The 23110-nt window shown below is 34.7% G+C and overlaps 1 protein-coding gene across 2 annotated transcripts in view; it reads left to right on the top strand.

The window, feature by feature from the left end:
* PCDH7 (protocadherin 7) overlaps positions 1-23110 on the top strand; it is a 414068-nt gene that overhangs the window by 178700 nt on the left and 212258 nt on the right. The window contains exon 2 of one of the 2 annotated variants that reach the window (XM_021689845.2): positions 12274-12490. In XM_021689845.2, the coding sequence (XP_021545520.1) occupies positions 12274-12490 (217 nt within the window). The remainder of the gene's footprint in view (positions 1-12273; positions 12491-23110) is intronic. The other variant, XM_044913012.1, reaches the window with a different exon arrangement.

Genomic DNA, 23110 nt, shown 5'->3' with positions numbered 1-23110 from the left:
CTCTCTCTCTCCCTCTCAAATAAATAAATAAATGAAAATCTTAAAAAAAGAAAGAAGGTAGCAGATAAGAGGCAATGTGTACAAATACAGTAACTACAGTTTGGCACCGGTTAGGATTTATTAACTCTTCCAGTGTGGATTACGTGATTTCTTACAAGTTCATGGATTTTTTTTTAATGCCTCTATCAGCTCCCTAAATCTTTGGCCTATAGGCACAATTTTGGGCTCAATTCATCATGATCCTTTATAGAACACTCTACAGTGTAGAATCTGTTACACAGATGAAATTAGATCTTCATTGCAATGGAGAGATTATCATTTGAAGTGGTTTTTCCTCAAATGTATAAGTGGACAGAGACCTAGTCTGCTTCATTTTTTAATTTGTTTTGTTTGGTATTGGTGTTTTCACTGTATTCAAAGAATAATAAATGCAAAAATAAGGCTAAGAAGATGATTTTAACATGTTTACCCTGACTGAACACTTTCAACATAAAATAGGCAACACAGTGTATTTGAGTGTTTTATAAAATAAGTATAATTATTAGAATGATGTGCTAATTCTCAGTGTCCTATAGGTGGGGTGATCCAGGAATGGAACACCTAGGCACATTTGAGGAGTCTAACCTCTTTCATAAAAGTGAAGCCTAAGTTTCCTATTGCTGCTGTGACAAATTGGCTAAAATTTGGTGGCTTAAAACTATGCTGATTTGTTACCTTATAGTTTTCAAGTTCAGAAATCCAAAATGGGCCTCCCTGGGCTAAAAGTCAGGGTGGTTGGTAGGTAGTGCTTATTCTGGAAGCACGAGAAGAAAATCTGCTCCCTTCTTTGCCTCTAAGAGCTTCTAGAGGCCACCTGTATGACTTGGTCTGTGGCCCCTTCCTCTCTTTTCAAAGCTATCAAAGGTGAGTACAGTTCTCACACTGCATCATTCTCTTCTCTTTTTCTGCCTTTCCTGTCTATTTTTTAAGAATCTTTGAGATTACATTGGGTCCACCCAGGTAATTCAATATAATCTCCCTATCTTAAGGCCGGTTGATGAGCAATCTTATTTCTATCTGCAATTTTAAATTCCCCTTTGCCTTTCAGGTCACCTCTTCACAGGTTCCAGGGATTAGGAGGTGGACATCAGCAGGGTCCATTTCTCTGCCCACCACACACACTTCCACTGATTTTTCTAGAGTCATTTGACTTGTACTGAAGAATGAAAATTACCATACATTGGCCATTGAATATATTTTTCCTTATGGACACTGGTAGTTTCTCTTTTTACCCAAGTGCAGAGAAGTAAGATAAAACAAGTAAGCTGGCAGGAATGGCAGAGAAAATGGGTTCACCCAGGTAACAGAAGGTTCACCTGTATAGCAGAATATTCTGGCTCAAGACTCAGGTTTCAACTCAGTTTAATAATTAAATGCTTAAGTAACCCTTCAGAGCTTTACTCCATTTGTCTGTCTTGACTCCTGTCAGACATTTTAATCCATCCAGACCAACAAAAGCTACTTAAGGGCACAAAATTCCGTTCGGTAGAAAAGGAGAAGTAAATGTTTTTAAATGTATACATAGTTTCCTAAACAGATTCACCAGGTGCAGTTTGGGTGAAATGTCTATGGTGGAAAAGGAAAAAAGGAGACAATAATCCGGAGCATCTGTTTGAGTGCCTCTGAAAATGCACATTTTATTTTCATTCACTTCAGTTCGGGAGAATTGAGTCAGGCGCTCCTGAGGCAGGCTTCTCTCTGCGCTTCTAAGCTTCTGTGTGTTTTAGGAGGTAGCTTTTGAAAGGCTATATTTCATCTTTGTTATTGTTGTCTATTTGTTCATTTTTGGTGTTTTAGTAGCTGGAAACCTGGGCAGTTTTCCTGCAGTTCCCCTTGGTTCTTCAGCATTGCTCCCTTGAACTGCTACAGACTAACTCCAACTGCGTAGTATAAGACATAGGTTTATCTACCTCATTCAGCTGCTCCTGGAACTCCATGGGTGTGTAGAGTAGTCATGCAAAGCAACTGAGCGGCATGTGAACTGAGCTTTTGATGATTATCACAATAGCAAAAGAAAAGAAAAAGAAAAAAAGAAACCTCTGCTTGTATTCTGAGTGCTTTTGCGTGATTAATCTACACTTACCCAACCGAGCTTAATGCCTGAATTTGTAGCATGTAGATTTTTCAGCACAGTGGTAGGCACAAAGCAAATGCTTAGTAAGTCTTTGTTGGATTGAAAGTCATTGTGAAGATAGCATTTTTCTCATTAGTTGCTTGTCAATGTTCTCTTTTCCTAACTAGGACTCCCTCTGCTTTCCCACTTCTCTGTGAGTGTAAACATGGAAATTTACAAGGGACTAGGTAGGGTCTCAAATGAAGTGGGAGGTGTAATCCAATCACGACCCAGCATGCTTTCACCATCCTATTTCGTACCAACCTTGCTAACCTCTGCTATCGGAATCATACATTTGAGAGATGAGTGAGATCTCACAGACTTTAGCACACAGTAGGAGCTCAACATTTTTAAAAAAGATTTATTTATTTTACAGAGAGAATGTGCGCGCATGAACAGGGAGAGGGGCAGGGGGAGAGGGAAAAGGAGAGAAGCAGACTCCCCACTGAGCGCAGAGCCCCATTTGGGGCTCAATCCCAGGACCCTGAGATCATGACCTGAGCTGAAATCGAGTTGGACTCTCAACCAACTGAGCCACTTAGGCGCCCTGGAACTCAACATTTTATTGTGGTTCAGTGAAGAAGGAATCACAAAAGAGGTGGTTTCAGAGGATAGGGAAGAATTAGGCAAACATATTCCATGGAGCTGACATTTCAAGTGAATGTTTCTACTTTTTTCACAAAAATGGTAAGCCTGAGGGAACCATACCATCTTTGTAACTTTTCATTAAGGTAATTGACTAAAATGTTTGATTGTTATGAGTATTTTTGTTCATGATCTTTATTGGACGAGTAAACGCATTCCAAGATGCATTAGTATTTGCCTGCAGTGTTCTAAGGAATTTCTTAATGGGTGAGCAAAGTCTACTTTAAAATCGCTGATTTCAACCATTTATTCACTGATCCAACACACCTATCTTCTTACAGTTTCAGAGAATTAAAGAACTGGAAAAGATATTAAATATCATCTGCCATAACTTCTTCATTTTAAGGTTGAAGATGCTAAAGCTAAAAGATTAGTCTTTTCCCCAGATTTCACACTTAATATCAGAGCCAGTACTTGAATCCAATTCTCCTGATTGCCCAGTTCAGAGTTATTTCCAAAAAGGACAAGAAATATCAATACATGTTAATAAATGACAATTGAATATAAACTATCTTCAAGGCACTGTCATTGAAACAGAGGTATAATGGATAAAGTGTTTATGAGGACTTGACACACTAGTTGAAAAGTCCACAGTGACATTTAAAAATATTACTACAACAGAAAAGTTGTATTTTTTACATTTAATTTTTTACATTTGTATATGGTTGAAAAAATTTTAAGTAACATTTCACAGAGTGGGAAAATTAAATGAAATTCATATTTCCATTTCCATAAAGTATTATTAGAATATGGCCATACTCATTCATTTATGTGTCTTCAGTGGCTCTTTTTGCACTGTAACAGCAGAGTTGAGTGGTTGTGCCAGAGACCTATGACCTACAAAGCCTAAAATATTTACTTTCTGACCCTTTACAGAAAAAGTTTATTAATCCTGGGCTAGGATTAATAGAAGTCAGCAAATAGAGCAAAAGATAGGCCAAGCAATTGTGTTGGCAATATGGAGGATCCACAATTTGTGTTTTAGAGCATAATATCTATTTTCAGAGTTTCAGAAAAAAAAGACTTGCTTTCATTTACTAAGAATTTTAGGCTTTGGCTATTCTGTTTCCTGATATTTTTCATTATGGGTGAGAAATAAGAGACCCGCTTGTATTTTAAGGCTACAGTAGTTCTTGCAGTAAATACTGAAATTCATTATTTTTTTTTCATTCCCAAAATCAGAATATAATATGACCCATGTAGGGATGACATGAGGAGAAGTGACAGCATAAGTAAAACAAATAGAACTTTTCCAGTCCATAGTGGCTACTGTTTTAATACCGATGGTCATTGTTCTTTTGCAATATTTAGTATTTTGCAATCTACCGGACTAAGAACTATCAAGTATCATCTGCATTCTTAGTTTTCTGTGGAACAAATAATAATGTCAAACATGAAATTGCATGCAAGTCAAAAGAAATAAATACAGTTAGTTAACTTCTCTTTCCCTAAATGAGTGTTTTAATTAAATAGTTCAAGTGTTTCAACATGTTTCTTTTTAATATCCTTTCATCTGCTATTGACTTGAAAGAAAGAAAAACCGTTTGAAGTATGGAAAAAACATTGAGATGTGAGCAAAGTTTAAAAAGTTTAAAAGACCTGATTAAAGTTTGTTTGAAGGTCCTGCCAGATGTACTCCATCTAAAGCACCATGGAATCCTAGATACGTTTGTATGGTAGCCACTGACGTCAGCTGAAAATGTTTTCAGACTAATCAAGTACCTGTGCCTTTGCAAGAAAAGATCTCACAGTCTTAGATAGATCCTCTTTAAAAATAAAATGTAGTGTTCCTTATGAATGCTGCAAGACTGTTTCAGTGCTTTATGACTGACAAAGAGAGTCATTAGAAGTCTGTTTGATGGACGTAACTAAGTGAATTGGAAAAAATAAAAAAGTCTTTTCAGCCCATTCAGAAATAATTGATGTGACTGAGACAGCTGTATGTGAGTTCCAGATAAGGAGACGATTTATGAAGAAGCTATTGAAGCTAAAAAGGAAGGTGCAGATTTAAAGTTCTCAATAAAGTTGTCTTTAAGACACAGAGCAGTATTCAATAAGGAAAGAGATTTAACCTGAAGTTCTTTCCACTGGCATCTGTAGGGTCCTATCCGCTTGCAAATAAAATCCCCATAAATGTGGTGTCACTAGGTTATAAGAAATGAACTCCAAGGGAAAAGTTTCTGCACTCTTACCCCAATGCTATGTTTTTCCTTTTACTGTAAGTAGTGTATATAACAAGATATTCCCGAAGCTCACCTCCATGGTTTTCCCTTTTCTAAAATTGGCCACTGTCCGATCAAAGAAAACACTAAGTGTTTATTGTGCGGGTTTTAACTTAGGAGATTTTGCTAATGTAGATAGAAGGCAAATATTTTTAAGTGTGTCTGATTGTGGGACATCATCTGTGCTTTCATGGTATGGTAGTCACCTTTTTAATCAATCTAACAATTAAGAATGAATAAAAATAAAAAATTTTATTACTATCCATATATTTGTGAATATGCATGCGGTCTCTGTTGCTTTTCTTAGAAACTACCAATGGACTTTCTCATGAAGATTTTTTAAAATAGGTCACACCTAGTAATGTCATATATATCTGGCAGTGATTGTATTCTGAAAACAGAATAGCATATTAATTAGTTTCAAAATTAATTTTCTCAAAGTTTCAGGTTATAAAGAATACATGTTCTTTTGTCAATACTTTCAAAAAGATGTGATTTGATAGGTCTTTAAAATTTAAAAAAAATAATGAATTTGCAAGATAAAATAAAAATGAGGTAGTTATCATACTTATAGTAAAATGTGACATCAGCTTTCTAGATAGTTAAAAACTTTTTTAGAAAATTGCTTCAGTCCTCTCTCTTATGAATGTGAAATGTATTGACTTGACCTCCTTTGAACCCTCTGAATAAGAGCAGGATGAAATCTGGTGGTAGTTCATATTTGAAGTAGAAATTATGATAACATCTCATGGGACCTGTAAACTTGTTAGACTGCCTAGGTTTAAGTTTATTGTTTGGTAATTTGTATTATCAATTAAGCAGATACAATTTTATAAAAAAGAATAATGAATCAAATGCTCACCACATTTTCCCCTCATGAATGCTTTACTCCTTGTAACAACATCTTTAGAAAATAAGCCTTATTCTCTAGCCAAAATATAGTCTAACTCCTTTCCTCATCAAGCAGGCGATCTTTCTCCTAATCCTAAATATACTGATGTATCAGTTTTAGCATCTGTTCACATTTTCCAGAAAAGAAAGTATCAAAAATATTAACGAGCAAATGTATTTATTGATGTTACATTGCGTGCCCCACAGCACCTGATTTAAATCTTTATTTCCTGTGTTTGTCCTTCCCAGTCTGTGGGATTAATTTTATATGGAAATGTTAACTGCATTCACACATCTCTTACCAGGGGCTCATGAGCATTTCCAATGAATAGGGGAGAGAAGAAAGAGGCAGCCATTCTGGGCCCCCCACAGCAGGCGAATAGAAGATAGAAGACATCCCCATTAACACTTCTGCCGATTTCCCACGTGAACTGTAGGTTTTCAGAATAAAAAGTGAATAAAATTATACAAGAATGGAGAATGCTTATTCTAAGTCTATAGGACTTTAAAGCAATGCCAACTCGGATGTACTTAAATCAGCTGGAGCCTGGGATAACAATGAAGATACACTTAATGCCCCAGGAATTGTATATTATCTGGAGTTACCATTGAATATATTTGTAACAACTTCTAAAATATCTGAAAAGTCCCTATAGTAGGGTGTGTCTTCAAGTGAAACTCTTCTCTGTATCATAACGGGGACAAAAAATAGTTGATAAATGCCATTCCAAAATAAGTGACCGTAGAGATATTCATGCCCAATCGATGGTTAGATTCAAATACTTTTTGAAGAACTGGTGTTGTTGTATGTACATATTTGTTTTACAAATAACTTGAATTTAGAACAATAAAAGCACTGCATTAACAGGAGAACTAGGCTTGAAATTTCATATGAATTTTTAAAATTCCATTTAGAAACTTGGTGAGTTACTGAGCCAGCTTTATATTAAAAAACAACAACAACAACAACAACAAAAACACAACAGAGAAGGAAAAAAAAAAAAAAAAAACCTAAAACATAATGGGAGATATTGCTTTAGTTATATAGCTGTGGCCTGAGCTATGATACCTTTTATAATATATGTCTTTGAGGGACCTTAAGTCTCTTTTTATAAACTATCTCATTATTTCTCAGAGAATTTAAGTTAGTTAGGAGCAGGTATCATTAACTTCATTTTACAGACCTTGAGCCTAAGGCACAAGAACCAAAGGTCAGCTAACTTGTCTTAGGTCAATAACGAATCTATAGTGTTGTTTGGAATAAAATTCTTTCCTTTTTCTATTATTTCTAACATACCATTTTTTTTCTCATTACACACACACACACACACACACACACCATGCATGCACTCAACATGTTTTACTGTTTACCTGACCTTTGTAATTTTATTTTTAATTTAATTTCTCTCTTCATTCTTAGTTTACTTATGTTCTCCGATTTCATTCATTCCCGGTGCACCTTATGTTATGAGGCTTTTTGCTCGTATCTTCAAATATTTACCTTAAAGAAAATGTTTTCAGTAACAATGAAGAAAGATAAAAATGAGCATAAATAAATAAAACTCTTTACACAAATCTTTTTCTTTTTAACTGTAATCCTACTTCTCTCATGTCATGTTTTAAAAATTAGTAGTCTGTCCCCACTTGCTCCATTTCCCCATATATATATATATAAATTGATCTTTTACTTCCTTTACTCTAATCTCATACAATTATTCTTCACAGTTTAGAGATTTTAAGGTAACAATGACCTTCTAATGGATGAATTCTATGGGCATATGGTAGTCATAATTCTTCTCCATATCTGTGATGCCTTTGATCTACAGGATTTTCTTTCTTTCCAAAGATGATCTGCTTCTAATCCTTCCAAGTTTCAAAAGTGATCTGGTTTTCTTATCCACCCTCTTTTTTTTTTTTTTAATCTTTTGCTGCTGGCCCCAAATATGGAAACTATAACTGATCCCTCAAAGATATGTTTTCTATCAAAATTCTTTTAGAGGTCTCAACCCACAACTCCCTCCTTTGCAATGCCTACCCTAAATCCTAAGCAGGTTTCATGGCACTTTGTTATATCTGTTTCATTGGAAACCTAATCATATTCTATATTATCTGTTTTTATATACCTATACAATTTTGAATTTCTTAAATTTGTGGAACCATTGTCGGGACATCCTCGAAACCCTGAGACATAGTGAATATAGAACAAATGTAGGTATGGTGAAACAATGTCTAAATTCAAGCAGCCATACATTATAATGGCCTCGCTGCCCATTGCCATTGCTGTTTCTCCAAAGTTCACTCTTTCTTGGCATAATTGTCTGCCTCCAACATTTCTTCTTCCTACTCTTTTGCACAAAATTGTTACATCACATCTTCAATCTCATTCATTCAATTAGATCATTCATTTGCCTCCCTAAAATCTTTGATTACCACTCCCTCTTGTGTATAACTGTCACCTGTTTTCCACTCACAATCTTTGGAATTCTTTTCTTGAATACCCCTTTCTTGCATTACTTATTTACTTTTTGAACACATCTTCACAATTTCAAAGTGCTAGAACGCTGACACTCTTCTCATCCTCTTGTGCCTTTTCCTCTTTAAGGAAGACCAGTTTGTCTTTGCACGACAAGAAATCATTTATCACTCTGGACAGAAAAATAGAAAGCTCAGATACCCCAGGTCACTACAGGTCTTCATGTCCATACTTTTGCATCTCAAGATGGAGATATGTTTCTAGTTACTCTCCAGGGAAACACAATCCATGGACATTTAAGGGAGCACCTGGCATCCTGGGACAGTTTTTTTTTTTTTTTTTTGACTGCTTTCAGTTGTAGGGTTTCTCCTTCCTCTCTCCTCAGTGAAGTCCCTCTTCATTACCTGGAGGGACTTTACAAACTATTGATATCCAGTCCCACTCTGAACGCTAATTCATTGGGTTTAAGTTGAAACCGTGTGTTGGCTTTGTGTTTTTTCACAAGTTCTCTGGGCCATTCTAAGGTACATCTAGATTTAGGAATACCCGCTTAAACCACTCTACTTCAGAGTATCAGTAATTAACAAAGTGATAGTTAAATATATAATGCAAACCCATTCTTTCTGTCCTGTCACACAGTCAACACTCCTTGACATATCTTATTTAGTCAGCATTTCTGGAGTATATAAATAGTGTGAATTCTGTATCTTAACTTCTCTATCTTCTCAATAGACCCAACCTGATGATGAATGATGGTACGTAAATACTTGTCTGTCTGCCCATCAATCTGTCTCTCTATCTCTACTATCTATTATCTATCTATTATCTATCATCTATCTATCTATCCATCTATCTAGTTTGTATGTCTGATTTTCCATTGGAATCAAAGCTTAAGCCTTGTGCCAGTGGATTTACCTTCAGAATTTAGGATTCTGCACTAATTTGTTCACATTGCCAACTTAAATACTTTGCCAGAAGAATTTTGTTTTTACAAAATTATCAAAATAGAGCTTGAGATAGTAATATAATGCTGATATTGTATTGTTGAATTCTAATGGAATATTTTTAAATGTGGTTTAAAAAGATGGGGTTTTTCATTATCCAATTTGTGATGCTCTTTATTTTGGATTTTTATTGTGAATTATTTTTATTTCATCCATTATGTTATTTTTTTAAAAAAAGCTTTTTATACAAAATGAAGCATTCATGAATCTAAATATTTGTTATTATATAAATAGATCTTAGTATTTTACATTTGTAATACCTTTTCTTTCGTCATTAAATTTAATATGTAACCTAAAATAATTCATGGAAATTAAAGTACAATCAATATAGGGTAAGAAATGAAGAAAATACACAGAATCATAGAAGTTGTAATACAGTACATGATAGAAAGATCATTATTTTATTTTTGACATTTTTCATTGCAAACATAGCCTCTCACCTTTGTGTTGTCCTATTACTACTTTTGGTGGAACCAGCATTTAATTACAGATTCAGTGTTTCCTACCTTCAGCTAAACATCACCTTCTTTTCTACTTTTTTTTTTTAAGATTTTATTTATTTATTTGAGAGAGAGAGAATGAGAGACAGAGAGCACGAGAGGGAAGAGGGTCAGAGGGAGAAGCAGACCCCCAGCTGAGCAGGGAGCCCAATGTGGGACTCGATCCCGGGACTCCAGGATCATGACCTGAGCCGAAGGCAGTTGCTTAACCAACTGAGCCACCCAGGCGCCCCTTTTCTACTTTTATATCAAAACGGAACAACATTTCTCATAATTTCTTACATACTTTCTTTTGTCAATTTATTAGTACAAAATATGTATTTCTGTATTCGTTTTGATCTTTCCTCTTGGGTTAATGAAGACTGAGCTAAAAGATTTGAGAATCATTAAAGCAGAATCAAGAACAGCATTTGACTTTCCTCTCTCTCTCTCTTTCTTTACATGTATATATTAACCCATTGCTGTCTTGAAGTGATATGTCTGAATGACTACTGGAGTTCTTTCCTAAATTCAGCATTGTTATTTAAAGCTCATTGTTCAGTAGTATTTACTGAGCATTTTCTTTGTGCAGAACAATGTGGTTTTAGGAAACTACCAGCAGCCTTGTTTCTGAGATGAGACTGAAGAGATCCAGATAATTTGCTGGGAGTGAATAAAGAGAAAAAAATTTAAAAGAAAATATGTGCACATAAGATAAAATATAGTAAATACAAATTGATTTCTACATTTACTTATATATATGAAATATCATACTATTGTAAAGAAATGTGAGAATTATTACTGAAATAAGAGTGATGTTCTTAGAATTTATTGCCAGTAAATTTGGGGCCGTGATGTGTATACTGTTTGTACTAGAAATATTTCATAATTGTTTTACTACAGTTCCAATTCAGTTAAACATTATAAAGAAGAGAATGTACTTTAAATGTTTTTCCTTTACAATAGGATTCAGCGGTTTTAAAAGTTGATTTTGAACTAGAATGAATAATAGAATTTTATAAAGTTTGTACACTCCAAATAAGTACATGGAGAATAAGGTACTGAGTTAAAAATGCCAATAATGGCCAGTCTTCTGAGACAAGGTAAAGGGAAGATTTGCAGAAGCATGTGTTTGTCTGTAGCAAAACCAATTTATAAATTCGGGGGGAATTCCATAACTCTTTGTAGCTTTTCCTTTAATAACCTACATGTGTAGATTATCCTTAACACTTAAAAAATCATACTGTTGTGACTAGTAATTTGTACCATTAGTATTCAAGTTATAAAAGGGCAAAAAAGGTTTTTTACCTTTCTCACTATTTTCTGGCAACATTAGTTTTATGCTTTGTATTAAAAAGAACCAGTCTGAGTCATATGTTTAAAAAATACATTTATGCCATTTTCAAATCATGCAAGAGTTTTTAATGGATACAACTATTGCCAAGAATAATCTCAGACAGATATTACAGAACCTTTTTGTATTGTTTTTTTTCCAGTTATTATGTATGTGACACTATCAATGCATGAGATTAGTTTGTTCCCTGAATGAGCCTAAAGTTTTTAATTTATGTAGTAGTTACAATAATCTGTAAATTCCATACATAGTAAATCTTCAGTGCAGCCAATTTCAGTATCATAGTAAATTGTGGATAAAAATATGCAACACTTTTAACGTAAAATTTAAGGACGCTACATGATGTAAATTTTTGGTTTTGAACAAACTATAAACAGTCATAGTAAATGCATACTTTTTGGTTTATTTTCTGTTCTCTGGTTAAAGAAATGTTTATTATTTTAATACCACCCTTATAATATCAAGGTCAATAGGTTAATATTTCTAATATGACTAAAGTAAGAAATGCATTTCTATTTCCCAGGACTGCATCTAAATTCTTATTTATCAGTTGTACCTTTAATAGTTTAAGTCACCTGCCAGAACACTCATTTTAAAACCATTATATCACACAGACAAATGTTTTAAAACTGAAGTTTTTAAAAATGAATTCTTACGATGATTACTTCAATATTTATTGCCTTCCAAATCGGTGACTTGTTTTTATAGAGTCTATTTGTGAAAAGCATACTGGAAGTAAAGACTACAGAATAGAAAAAGGTTGAATATGTGGTACTAACATAGATTTAAATGTGTGTTTTAGTGAAATTGCTGTTTTCTTATCTCTGTTTCAGAAGGTGAATTTTCCGTTTTTTTTTTTTTTTCCTTTCCATAATAAAATCTAAGTTCTAGGACTTGCCTCAGATAATACAGTTAACCAAATAGCTTTCAACGTCTCTAAGCATTTTGTATTGAATTAGTCGTCGGTCCTTGATGTATGCAATGTATGTGTTTTTTAATAAGATCATTTACAGTCTTATATTTTAGTGACATTCAGAATCTTTTCTCTTGCAGCCGTTTCGTAGAGTGACGTTTTCTGTTGTGAGTCAGCCTCAGGACCCACATCAGGGGTCACTGCAGAGTTGCTATGACAGCGGGCTGGAGGAGTCAGAGACACCAAGCAGTAAGAGTTCATCAGGGCCAAGGCTGGGTGCCCTTCCACTCCCAGAGGACAACTATGAAAGGACCACGCCGGATGGCAGTGTTGGTGAGGCAGAGCATATGGAAAATGGTAGGGGCAAACACAGCATCCACACACATAATCACGCTAGCGAGCCATAATGAGTAGACTCGTGAGGCTCAGTCTAAAACCCAACTAAAATAGCTGACACTAGAACTATGTTACCTAAAAGAAAATAAATATTTGCTCAAGGACAGAAATGCCAAATAAAGAAACATAACCTTATAGATAAAATCCACCAAACTTGCACCATCATTTTAAAACAGCCTGTCAGAAATAAACACATTTCCAAATAAATCGGAGTAGTACCTGCTATGAAAACAAACAAACCTAAATTAATTCATAATACCTAAACAATAGCAACTGAGAAAGGTCTTGTGTTACTGTTTTCTTCTACTCATTTTTGTCATGCAACTATTTCTTCTACTTCAATTGTCCAGCCTTTAGTGAAAGGAAATGACAACAAACACACCTTGCTCTTTCTTTTCCTAGGTATTTGTCAGAGCATTTGCGAGCCTCTCCTTTTGAGTGATAGATGAAATGGAGTCAAACAAGGAGAACAGTGTTATCTTATTCTCCAGAAATATATTGTAAATACTATTAGAACTCCCCTTTCATTTAAGTATACATCGTGTTTTTTTTTTTTTCTTCTTCTTCTTCTCATTTTTGTGCAAGGGAAAGGGAAAAAAGCAAATTTTAGGACTCTAGGTTCCTATCCTGTTGTGAAATGATTCTCATGAGAACCACAACAATTGGCCTCCTATACACTTTCTTTTAAGTTATAAAGTTAGATTGCAAATAGTATTTACAAGCCTTTTCACGTTTGTTTATGTTCCCCCAAACAATTAAATGATGTACTTTTTTGGATTTCAGGTTATAAGTAAATACCTGAGGAGTAGGTTTGTGTGAAATAATGGAATGGTAAAGTTCATACTAATTTTATTATTATTTCAAGTATAAAAAGAGATTTGGTTATATGTAGGGGAAGGAAGGGGAACCGCACACATTTTATCTGTAGCGAAAACTCGAAACGGATTTGTTTTTCACCATCCCATCCCCCAAGTGAAATAAGACATCCTAACTTTTTGTTATGTACCAGTTTCTTTAGTGATGGTATGCAAATAGAGCATATTAATGCAGGAAAATCTGATTTTTTTCTTGAAGTTTACCTATGAATATTAAAATCCAACCTTAGAGAGTAATAGATATAAATGACCCCGAGTGAAATTACGGCTAAACTAAATCATGTTAAATAATTATTTTTCCACATTGTTATCTGGATGAGAAGATATGATATCAGGGTCGGATGATTGATATCACTCTTGATTAATAATCCAGAGTTCAAATGGCATTTTGCCTTACAGCATGCTTATCTGTGTGTATGGTGGTGTATGCTTATGTGGATGGGAGTCTGATGTGGTTTTTAAGAATTAAGTTCTTTTAGTATCTATTTAAATGACTATAAAAATTTTGGTATGAATTGCATTGCTGATGAATATATTTCTAAGGCAAATATGTTTGAAATGCTTTGCACAAAAGTAAAAACTAAAACACTATAATAATATTATACATACACACACACCTAGGAAGGCAGGATTGATCTAATCTAAGGACATTCTTATACCTGTGATTACCTTTTGATGATATACTTTTATTTGTGTTTTAAAAAGTATCTCACAATAAACAACATAATGTATAATTAAGGCTTGATTTTTGGATGTCAGCTGTATTAACAGAAAGGACTTGTATCATTGGCAATATAATCACATTTTGATGTTATTTTTCTGTTTTTCGAGTTTAAGGGGATTCAACACCTTTAAAATAAGTAAGAAATGACGAGTAATAAGCATAATTATATATGGCAAACACATATCGGTTACTTTTTAGGAAACACACATGGAAAACTTAACAGGTGAGCTTGTTAAGAAACTAGAAAGTTTGCTGAGAAACGTTTTCCAAGTAAGGCTTTTAGTTATTTTTTATAACCATGTTTTCAGTCTTGTCAACAACAAAGATTATCATAATAGAACTGATTTTTCTGATTTTGTATGTGACTGACACTTGAAATTCAGTTTTATATAATCAGTTGTCATCTGCTGTGATTCATGTTAGCCCTGATCTATAGGTAAGGACAGGAGATGTGATTCACTTTGGGTGATCCAAATGTAGTAGTTGACATTTGAGTAAGTTTTGTTGGGTCCAAGTTTTCAGACTACTATCTAGCCATAAAGTACAATTGTATCGCTTGAATTCTGGTAATTTCATCTTCAAGATTAATGGATCATTCTGACATAAATAGAATGGGAATTGAAACCTGTCAAGTATTCATTTGTCACATTTAATTGGAATCCAGGTAATCTGCAGCGTTTTACTTGGTTAGGTTTTAATCAAGATTTGTATTGGATTTTCCATGAAAATACCATTTTGGATGCTGTCCTACTTCCTAATTATTATTACCTCAAATATTTTCCTTGCATTTTAACCTATGTGAAACAATGCAGTTATAACTGGTATTTGGATTAACTTCCATTGTAAAGTTTAGAAGATAATTTCCAGTGCAATAATATAACATCCCAGGGTCATGATGCTACCTGGGGATACGTTAGAACAGCTAATGATGAAAATGAGTTGTCACGAAGTAACTAAAAATAACTAAAATACCTAAAAGGAAATTTTAAGTAGATAGGCAGTGAAATGCACTTATATTTTACAAAAGCTTTTATTTACTTCCTATACTTTAGCATAATAAACACAATTTCATGAAGAAGGCCTGTGGATTAATCAGCTTTATAATAAGCTTTATCCTACATTCCAACCCACCTTACTGCCAAATGATGAATGAGGTTTTATTCTCTTATTAGCTTAGGAAAAAGAATACACTGTAAGCATCAACATAATTTCATGAAACCTGAATCTAATAAATAGAATGAGACCCACCATTTTAATAATTTCAGATCTGGGTATTTACATCCGTGGGTCTCTGGAAAACAGTAATGGAAATTATATCATTAAAAAAATTTCAAGAATTTTTTAATGAATTATACATTAATTCATAAAAAAACATCACTAATATATTTTTCTTTGCTCTTCATGAATTATTATCAATATTATGATGATTTCATGTTGATCTTTTGATAAGATTGAGGAAATTGGTTATTTATTATTTCAATAAAATACACCTAGTGGGACAGGATATTTTATTTTATTATTTATTATGGGGGGGGCAGAGGGAGAAGGAGAGATAGAATTTTAAGCAGGCTTCATGCCCAGCATGGAGCCCGACTCAGGGCTCGATCTCACAACCCTGAGATCATGACCTAAGCCAAAAGGATAAAGTATTTTAAAATATGGGGTTCATGGTAGGACGTTGAGTAATGATAAAATATTTGATAATGAAAGTGTTAAAATAATTGAAACCTATTGTAATGAATTCATAATTCAAGTAAAAACCAAATATTAAGCTTAAAACCATCATCACTTGAAGAGCATAATTTGACTATGCAAGAGCTTGCCCTTATCTTCAGATTTTCTCTTGGAGCAGTATTTAACAGTTTCTTTAGATCTATTATCAGTATTTATCTTGACCTTTGACTTCATGCTATAGTCTACTTACTCTTTTCAGTTACCCCCTGGATTACCTTTGCAAGTCCAATTTGGCTTTGCTATGTATCCTGTAACCATATATAGTGTTTAACAACTCAAATATAAGAAACTCTCCATTTGACCTCCAATCTCAATTTTGCCATTAGGGTTGAGTATGTCACTTACTCCTTCTGGATCTGCTTCTAATCATCTGTAAGGCAGTTAACAGAATTAACTCTAGAATCTTACTCAGATCCACCAATCTGTGATTTTTCTCTTTATATCCAATTTTTCCTAGATGTTTTACTCTCCAAATCAGAAAGAGAGTTTTGGGTAGATTTTAAAAAGTTAAATGAGTTAAAAAATTTGGCCACTCTAAAATGCCTAACTAATTTTATGTCTCTTGATTTTCTCAGGTATTTAAAAGGTAATTTTGATTTTTATACACTAATATTTCTGAGCCCCCCAATTCCAAACTTTCTTACTTTTTCAGAAATGTATAAGTTAGGCTTGATCGTTGTTTTATTTTTTCTCCTCATTCCACATGTGTTCAGTAGTATTTAGAGTACACTGTTTTTGAGGATTAAACCATGGTACAGTCCATCATGAACCCATTTTGTTTCTGCCGTAGACTTTTCACATTGCTCTCAGAAATACTGAGGGTTGCTGGAGGGGGCAGGGGTGGGGATGGGCTAACTGGGTGATGGACGTTAATGAGGGCACGAGGTGTAATGAGCACTGGATAGTATATAAGACTGATGAATCACTGACCTCTACCTCTGAAACTAATAATACATTATATATTAATTAACTGAATTTAAATAAAATTAAAACATTTAAAAAAGAAATAAATGAGTATAATTGAAGTATCAATTGGAAATGAAACACCATTTTAATAAGACCAAGGATAATGAGAATGGAGACTAGACTCATAACTTTGTTTGGGATAAAGGGCTCTCTCTCTACTTTTCTCCCACCTACCCAATTTCCAACGGTCACTTTTAAGGTCCTGCCATCTAGTCACCATTGGTTTGTACTGTTTTCAGTTAGATTGAGTTAAGTAGCAAGGCTGTGTCTTCCATCTTTCCAAAAATGCTCAAACACTTGTTAAGGGCATAAGCATAATACCTCAAAACAAATGCTCGGCAAATGCCTTTTTTTTTTTTTTTTTAAATTTCTGCAGGAAGAGATTAACATACCCTGGAAAGGATTCTTTTGGATGGTTCTGCTTTTCCGCCTGGGGTTTTATTGCCAGAGGTGGACTGCATTTTCTACTTTTCTAGCCATCTGTGAAATGGCTTTGTGCTTCCCAAGTATCCCCAAGTCCACATGCCCCCACTTCTGGAGGGCTTTACTCACTTCTGCTTTTTCATGGTGATTAGAGACAGAAAGTAATTATAGAGGTTGTCTGCAATCAAGATATGTGTTGCAGCAGATTTCCAGTAACTGAGCAGCACAATCTAAAAGAATCCAAAGAAAATACTGTCCTAGAGAAGAGGCAATGCTGTGGATAGAGTATTGTGGTTTAAAAAGCAGGCTTTGAAATCTAATGTCCTCGGTTTGAATCCTGGTTTTTCCTCTTCCTAGCAGTGCAATTTTCTGACCTTTCTTATCCCCACTTCCTTCAATAATAGAGCAACTAAATGAAATAATAACATCTAATAATTTATAAATAAATAATGAGTAGCAATAATTTCTCCATATTCATTGGTGATAGAATTATTTGCTATTATTCAAATAGTAATGATAAATAATTCTGATTGTTATTAACTTAAGGTAGATTAGACATAACAGAATAGCTTAGTCATGAAAGCATCATAAAAATGTTTAGTCTCACAAAGATAACAATTCTAAAATTATTGGTAAGAACCATATTCTCACCTTGGATACCTTTTAGTCGATTTCTCATTTTTTTTTAAATTTTTAATTTATTTGCGAGAGAGAGAATTAGAGACAGAGAGCATGAGAGGGAGGAGGGTCAGAGGGAGAAGCAGACCCCCCGCTGAGCAGGGAGCCCGATGCGGGACTCGATCCCAGGACTCCAGGATCATGACCTGAGCCGAAGGCAGTCGCTTAACCAACTGAGCCACCCAGGCGCCCCCGATTTCTCATTTTTGTGGTACATCAAGGGGTACCACCGAGGAGCAGATATGTTTAAATATATCAAGGATCTTAAATGAAAGGAAAAGAAGATTCTGTCCTCGGGCGCCTGGGTGGCTCAGATGGTTAAGCGTCTGCCTTCGGCTCAGGTCATGATCTCAGGGTCCTGGGATCGAGTCCCGCATCGGGCTCCCTGCTCCTTGGGAGCCTGCTTCTCCCTCTGCCTTTCTCTCTCGCTCTGTCTCTCATGAATTAAAAAAAAAAAAATCTTTAAAAAAAAATTAAAAAAAAAAAAAAAAAAAGAAGATTCTGTCCTCTCTGGCATCAAATGAACCCTACTCTGTGTTCTTCATCATTCAAGGTGGGGAAAAGCCGTTATTACCCTCCTATAATCTTTTCTCACTTTTAAATATTTTTACATTTATACCCAGTGTTCCAATTGGACGCATATTCTTCACGTGTATATTTCCCTTTGAACTGTGAAAATATTCACACTGACAGGGAAAACAAGCTGAAAAAGTGTCCAATTAGTATGCTCACCGAACTCTCAGCCCTTTCCTTTTAATCTCAGTATTAATAATTAACACTGATAAAATGTGTGGCCATATTACCCTTTTTATTCTAATTTGGTCCTTTAAAACTAGATCATTCTGCTGAACTCTTATGACATTTGAGGATGGAATGAGCTCTCATCAAATCTCAAAGTGACTTTAGAGGTCAGTTAGTGGCTTTGTTGCCTCCAGACTCTCAAATCATTTGCTTATCTGAATTTCAGCACACTTGTTAGATAATGCATTCTATGTTTAGCTCCTTCTTTCGTTAGGCTATTATCTCCATGATTTCTTTTTGCATTCTTTTTTGCCTATAGACTCTATGTACTTCCATTCCTTCTCTGCTTTTTTTCTGGAGATATGTATAAACAAATAGATGTTGCTGAAATATGACAACACTCTTAAACATCTTTTATGTGGTAAAGAAACACTAGAACTCATCTCTTAAAGTGTAGTTAGCACTCAACCTCAGAGGTTAGTCCACTTATTGAGAAACTGTTTCACTTCGATATTCCTCTTCGAGGATAAAACACTCTCTATTGTTTCCTCTTCTACTGCGGGGATTTTTTTTTTTTTTTTGTAAGAAAAGCATTATGTTCTTAAGTAAAGCAAAGCAGAATAATATTATTCCTGGCTCTGTTTAATGGAGTAATTATATACTGACAAATCTGCGGTTATTCATTTGATTCAACAAACGTGTTGAAAATAAAATATGACCAAGGCTCTCTGAGGACGTTGAAGTGTATGAGAAGGAATCTCTGCCTACATGGTGGAGGTCCTTATGTTGGGGAGGTACAACCGTGATTTCAATAAATTCACTATAGCATGAAAAGGGGAAAACTCATTAGAGAAGTTCAGAGCAGTGTGAAGTACAGAGAAGGGAGAGGAAAATTCTACAGATGAAATGATTTTAAATGCACTTACTGAAATTTTTACATTATAAATAACATCTTGGACTGGAAGAAGGCATTGAAACGGTATCTGCATTGTACCCCCTTTTTCTACATACCCATCTTCTACGTCATTTAAAGATAATTATTAAATTGGTCTGGAGGCTTTACATTATGCCAAATAAAGTGAAATTATTTGTTTAATTTTTCTAATCAAGTTACTGTTTTTTTTTCTTTTCTTTATCTTCCTTTGCTTGTTCTTGTTGCTAAACATAATTACTTCAAAAACTTCAGAATTTATCAGTGATAAAATTGGCAGCACACACTAAATCCAGGTTGAAACTACAGAACAGATTAATTTTATGTCTCTGTTCTCACTCTGCTTATAAATATGGATAATTAATAAAAATATGTGCTATTTAAATAGGGCCTTTCAAACTTAATAAAGGCCTGTAAATAATCTTTTTAAGTTATTATTTCTTTTTAGAAGATCAATTATATTACTTGAGTTAAGAAGATGATTATAGTAGATTATAGAAGATTGGATTAGATTAGTTTTATTTTTGCAAAACTAACGCATTCCTTGTGTTGTGGTTGCAAATTGTTTTTGTGATTGCTATCTTAAGATTCAAGTTAAGTTCATCGGTATTTGTCTTTATGTCACATTCCCTTTCTATCTGAAATATAGACAATAGGTTGCCCTGTTTTTAAATCTTGTTTCTGTTAAGTTTTTACTTAATTTATGCATGTTGATTTTTTTTTTTTTAGACATTACTCTCATTATTTTGCATGCCTTCTCATTACTGTCCATGAAGTAGAATTGTAAGTTTATTACAAAATGAAGATATATTTGAAACACATGCAAATTTAAATGTTTCCTTGAAACAGAATTTCAACCAGCAGAATACGATAATCTCAAAAAAACCCTAATTTTTGATACTGGGTGTTCAAATGAAACTGTGGCAAGGGCTATAAAATGTATTGGTAATAAAAGATTGTAGAACAGTAACCTGCTGTTTAACAACTGTCTACGTGTTCATTTCTATTGTAAAATATGTCTTTTACAATTTTATTTTTGCTCTGAAATGCTCGCCAACTATGTTGATGAGGTAATCAGGGGACCCACACATGATCTGAGAGCGGTAAGCTTCTCTGAGGATGCTTTCCTATGAGCCATAGAGTCTAGACTGAATTATGCCCATTGTTTTTATTCATTATGAGGCTGAATTTCACCAACCCAGCATTTGTAGCAAAAGGTCATAGCAGTCATAGCTGAAAATTGTATACAATGAACAGGGAATTTGGAATACTCTGAGAATTCATTGAGTTCAATAACCATTTGTTGTTTAAATTCCCATGAAGGATCCAAAGGTGAATGAGACATGTTCTCTGCCTCCTAAGCGTTTGAATATTGTGGTGGAGAATGACGTGTACAGATGTAGATATTTAAAAGTAAAGGCGTGGGAGGCTCTATGGAGAGGTTAAATGCTACCAGAACCACAGGATGATGAGTTGGGGATATGAAAAACCACAGCCAGGCTCTGAAGGATGGGTAAGTAGGGATTTGAGAAGAGAAGTATGGGTAAAGTTACAGAGAATAATGAGTGATATCATGGAGATCAACCTGGGAGGGTGGGGAAACCGTGGTGCTATTTTGCCAACTTGGGAAAAATGGAAAGAATAGCACATTTCCAGGAGAATGAATCTGATTAAGACGCGTGGACTTTAAAGTACCTTTGAAAAATTCAGACAGTATCTAGCAGGCCATCGAAAATGTCCATCTGAAACTAGGGAGTATATATAAATTGCAGAAATACAGCTTTTGGAGTCACTAGAACCCTGGTGATTATAAAATCTTGGGAATAGCGAGACCATCAATGAACATATGCTGCTGAGAAGAGATGATACCCTATATGGGATCTGAAAAAAATATTGAAATATAAAAGAATCATGGAAAAGTAAGTTACAGTGAAGGTGCCTACAAATGATATTTTTTTAAAGCAAAAACAAGCTGTGGCAGGCTGAGGGGAAATTTGGAATTAGTAAAGTAGTGGTTACAGTGATACAGAGATGAAGGAAGCAGATACATGATCAAGCAGACCTTGATAAGAGAAAGAGCTAGAAGACCCAACTGAGAGATATGATTGTTCTTTACATTCTTCTCTCCAATGATGCTGTAAGCTAAATGAGGACAGGGCCTTTGCCTTGTTTACCATAGCATGATATAACTGAAATAATTCCTACACAAAGGTATCCAAAAAAATTGTTAAATTTAGTTATATGGTCTAAGGGCCCAGTGTTTCTGATGGAGATTCAGTAGAAGTGAGACTACTAAGAAAGCTGAAGACCAGGAAGTATAGTGTAAAAACACACTTGAGAATGTTTTTTCAGGTAAAACAAGTTCATGATAATACCATTATCAAAGTCAGGGCCATGGTTGCATCCCTTGACAGCAATCTTAATGAATTTCTTTTTTTTAAAAAAACTTATTTATTTATTTGAAAGAGAGAGAGAGAGGAGGGAGGGGCAGAGTGAGAGAATCCTCAAGCAGACTCTGTGCTGAACATGGAGCCCGACGCAGAGCTTGATTCCCCAACCCTGAGATCATGACCTGAGCCAAAACCAAGAGTTGGTCACTCAACCGACTGAGCCACCCAGATGCCCCTTAATGAATTTCTAATCATCTAATGCTTCCATTGTTCGAAATTATTATTTTTACAAAATTTACTGAAAGTACTACAGTCTGAAATTTCTGTGTAACAGCTTTTGCTATATTTCATTGAGTAATATATTAATTACTCTTTTAAATGAGTTTTGGCCTCTAATATCACTTTTATATTTCTCTTTATACTATACCATCATTTGTCCACCTCACTGTCTTGAAATTTAAATAGTGTCTAACTAATTGCATTTTTGTTGAGATCCAATAATAACATTTTCCTGGTCATCATCAAACATTTTTATTTTGTAATTATAGGATTCCTGACAGTTTAAGAGTGCTATCAATTGTTGGTAATACTGTGCAAATAGATATGTTTCAAAACAGAAAATCATGAAAATAGAATTTGCTTGAGAAATAAATTCAAACAACTTAGTACAAGGACTGTCCAAATCCAGGCTATTTGATATGTAAACAATACCACAGAAATGCAATGTCAAAGATGCTTACCACAGGGGCGCCTGGGTGGCTCAGTCGTTAAGCATCTGCCTTCGGCTCAGGTCATGATCCCTAGGTCCTGGGATCGAGCCCTGCATCGAGCCCTGCATCGGGCTCCCTGCTCCACGGGGAAGGTTCTCCCTCTCTCACTTCCCCTGCTTATCTTCCCTCTATCGCTGTGTCTCTCTCTGTCAAATAAATAAAATCTTAAAAAAAAAAAAAAGATGCTTACCACAGCTAGTACACAAGGGAAGAAATGCCTCCAAATACATTATGTGCAAAGACTTACTAATAATGATTTGCCAGGCAGATGTCACTTTTGATGTTCTTATCTAAGGAAGGTCAACCATCAATGTCACATAAATTTATTCTCCTTTCTCTGTGTTCATTG

The sequence above is a fragment of the Neomonachus schauinslandi genome, chromosome 2 (assembly GCF_002201575.2).
Source record: "Neomonachus schauinslandi chromosome 2, ASM220157v2, whole genome shotgun sequence".
NCBI lineage: Eukaryota > Metazoa > Chordata > Mammalia > Carnivora > Phocidae > Neomonachus > Neomonachus schauinslandi.
Note: the sequence above shows the minus strand (reverse complement) of the source record. Positions and strands in the feature narration are given on the sequence as shown.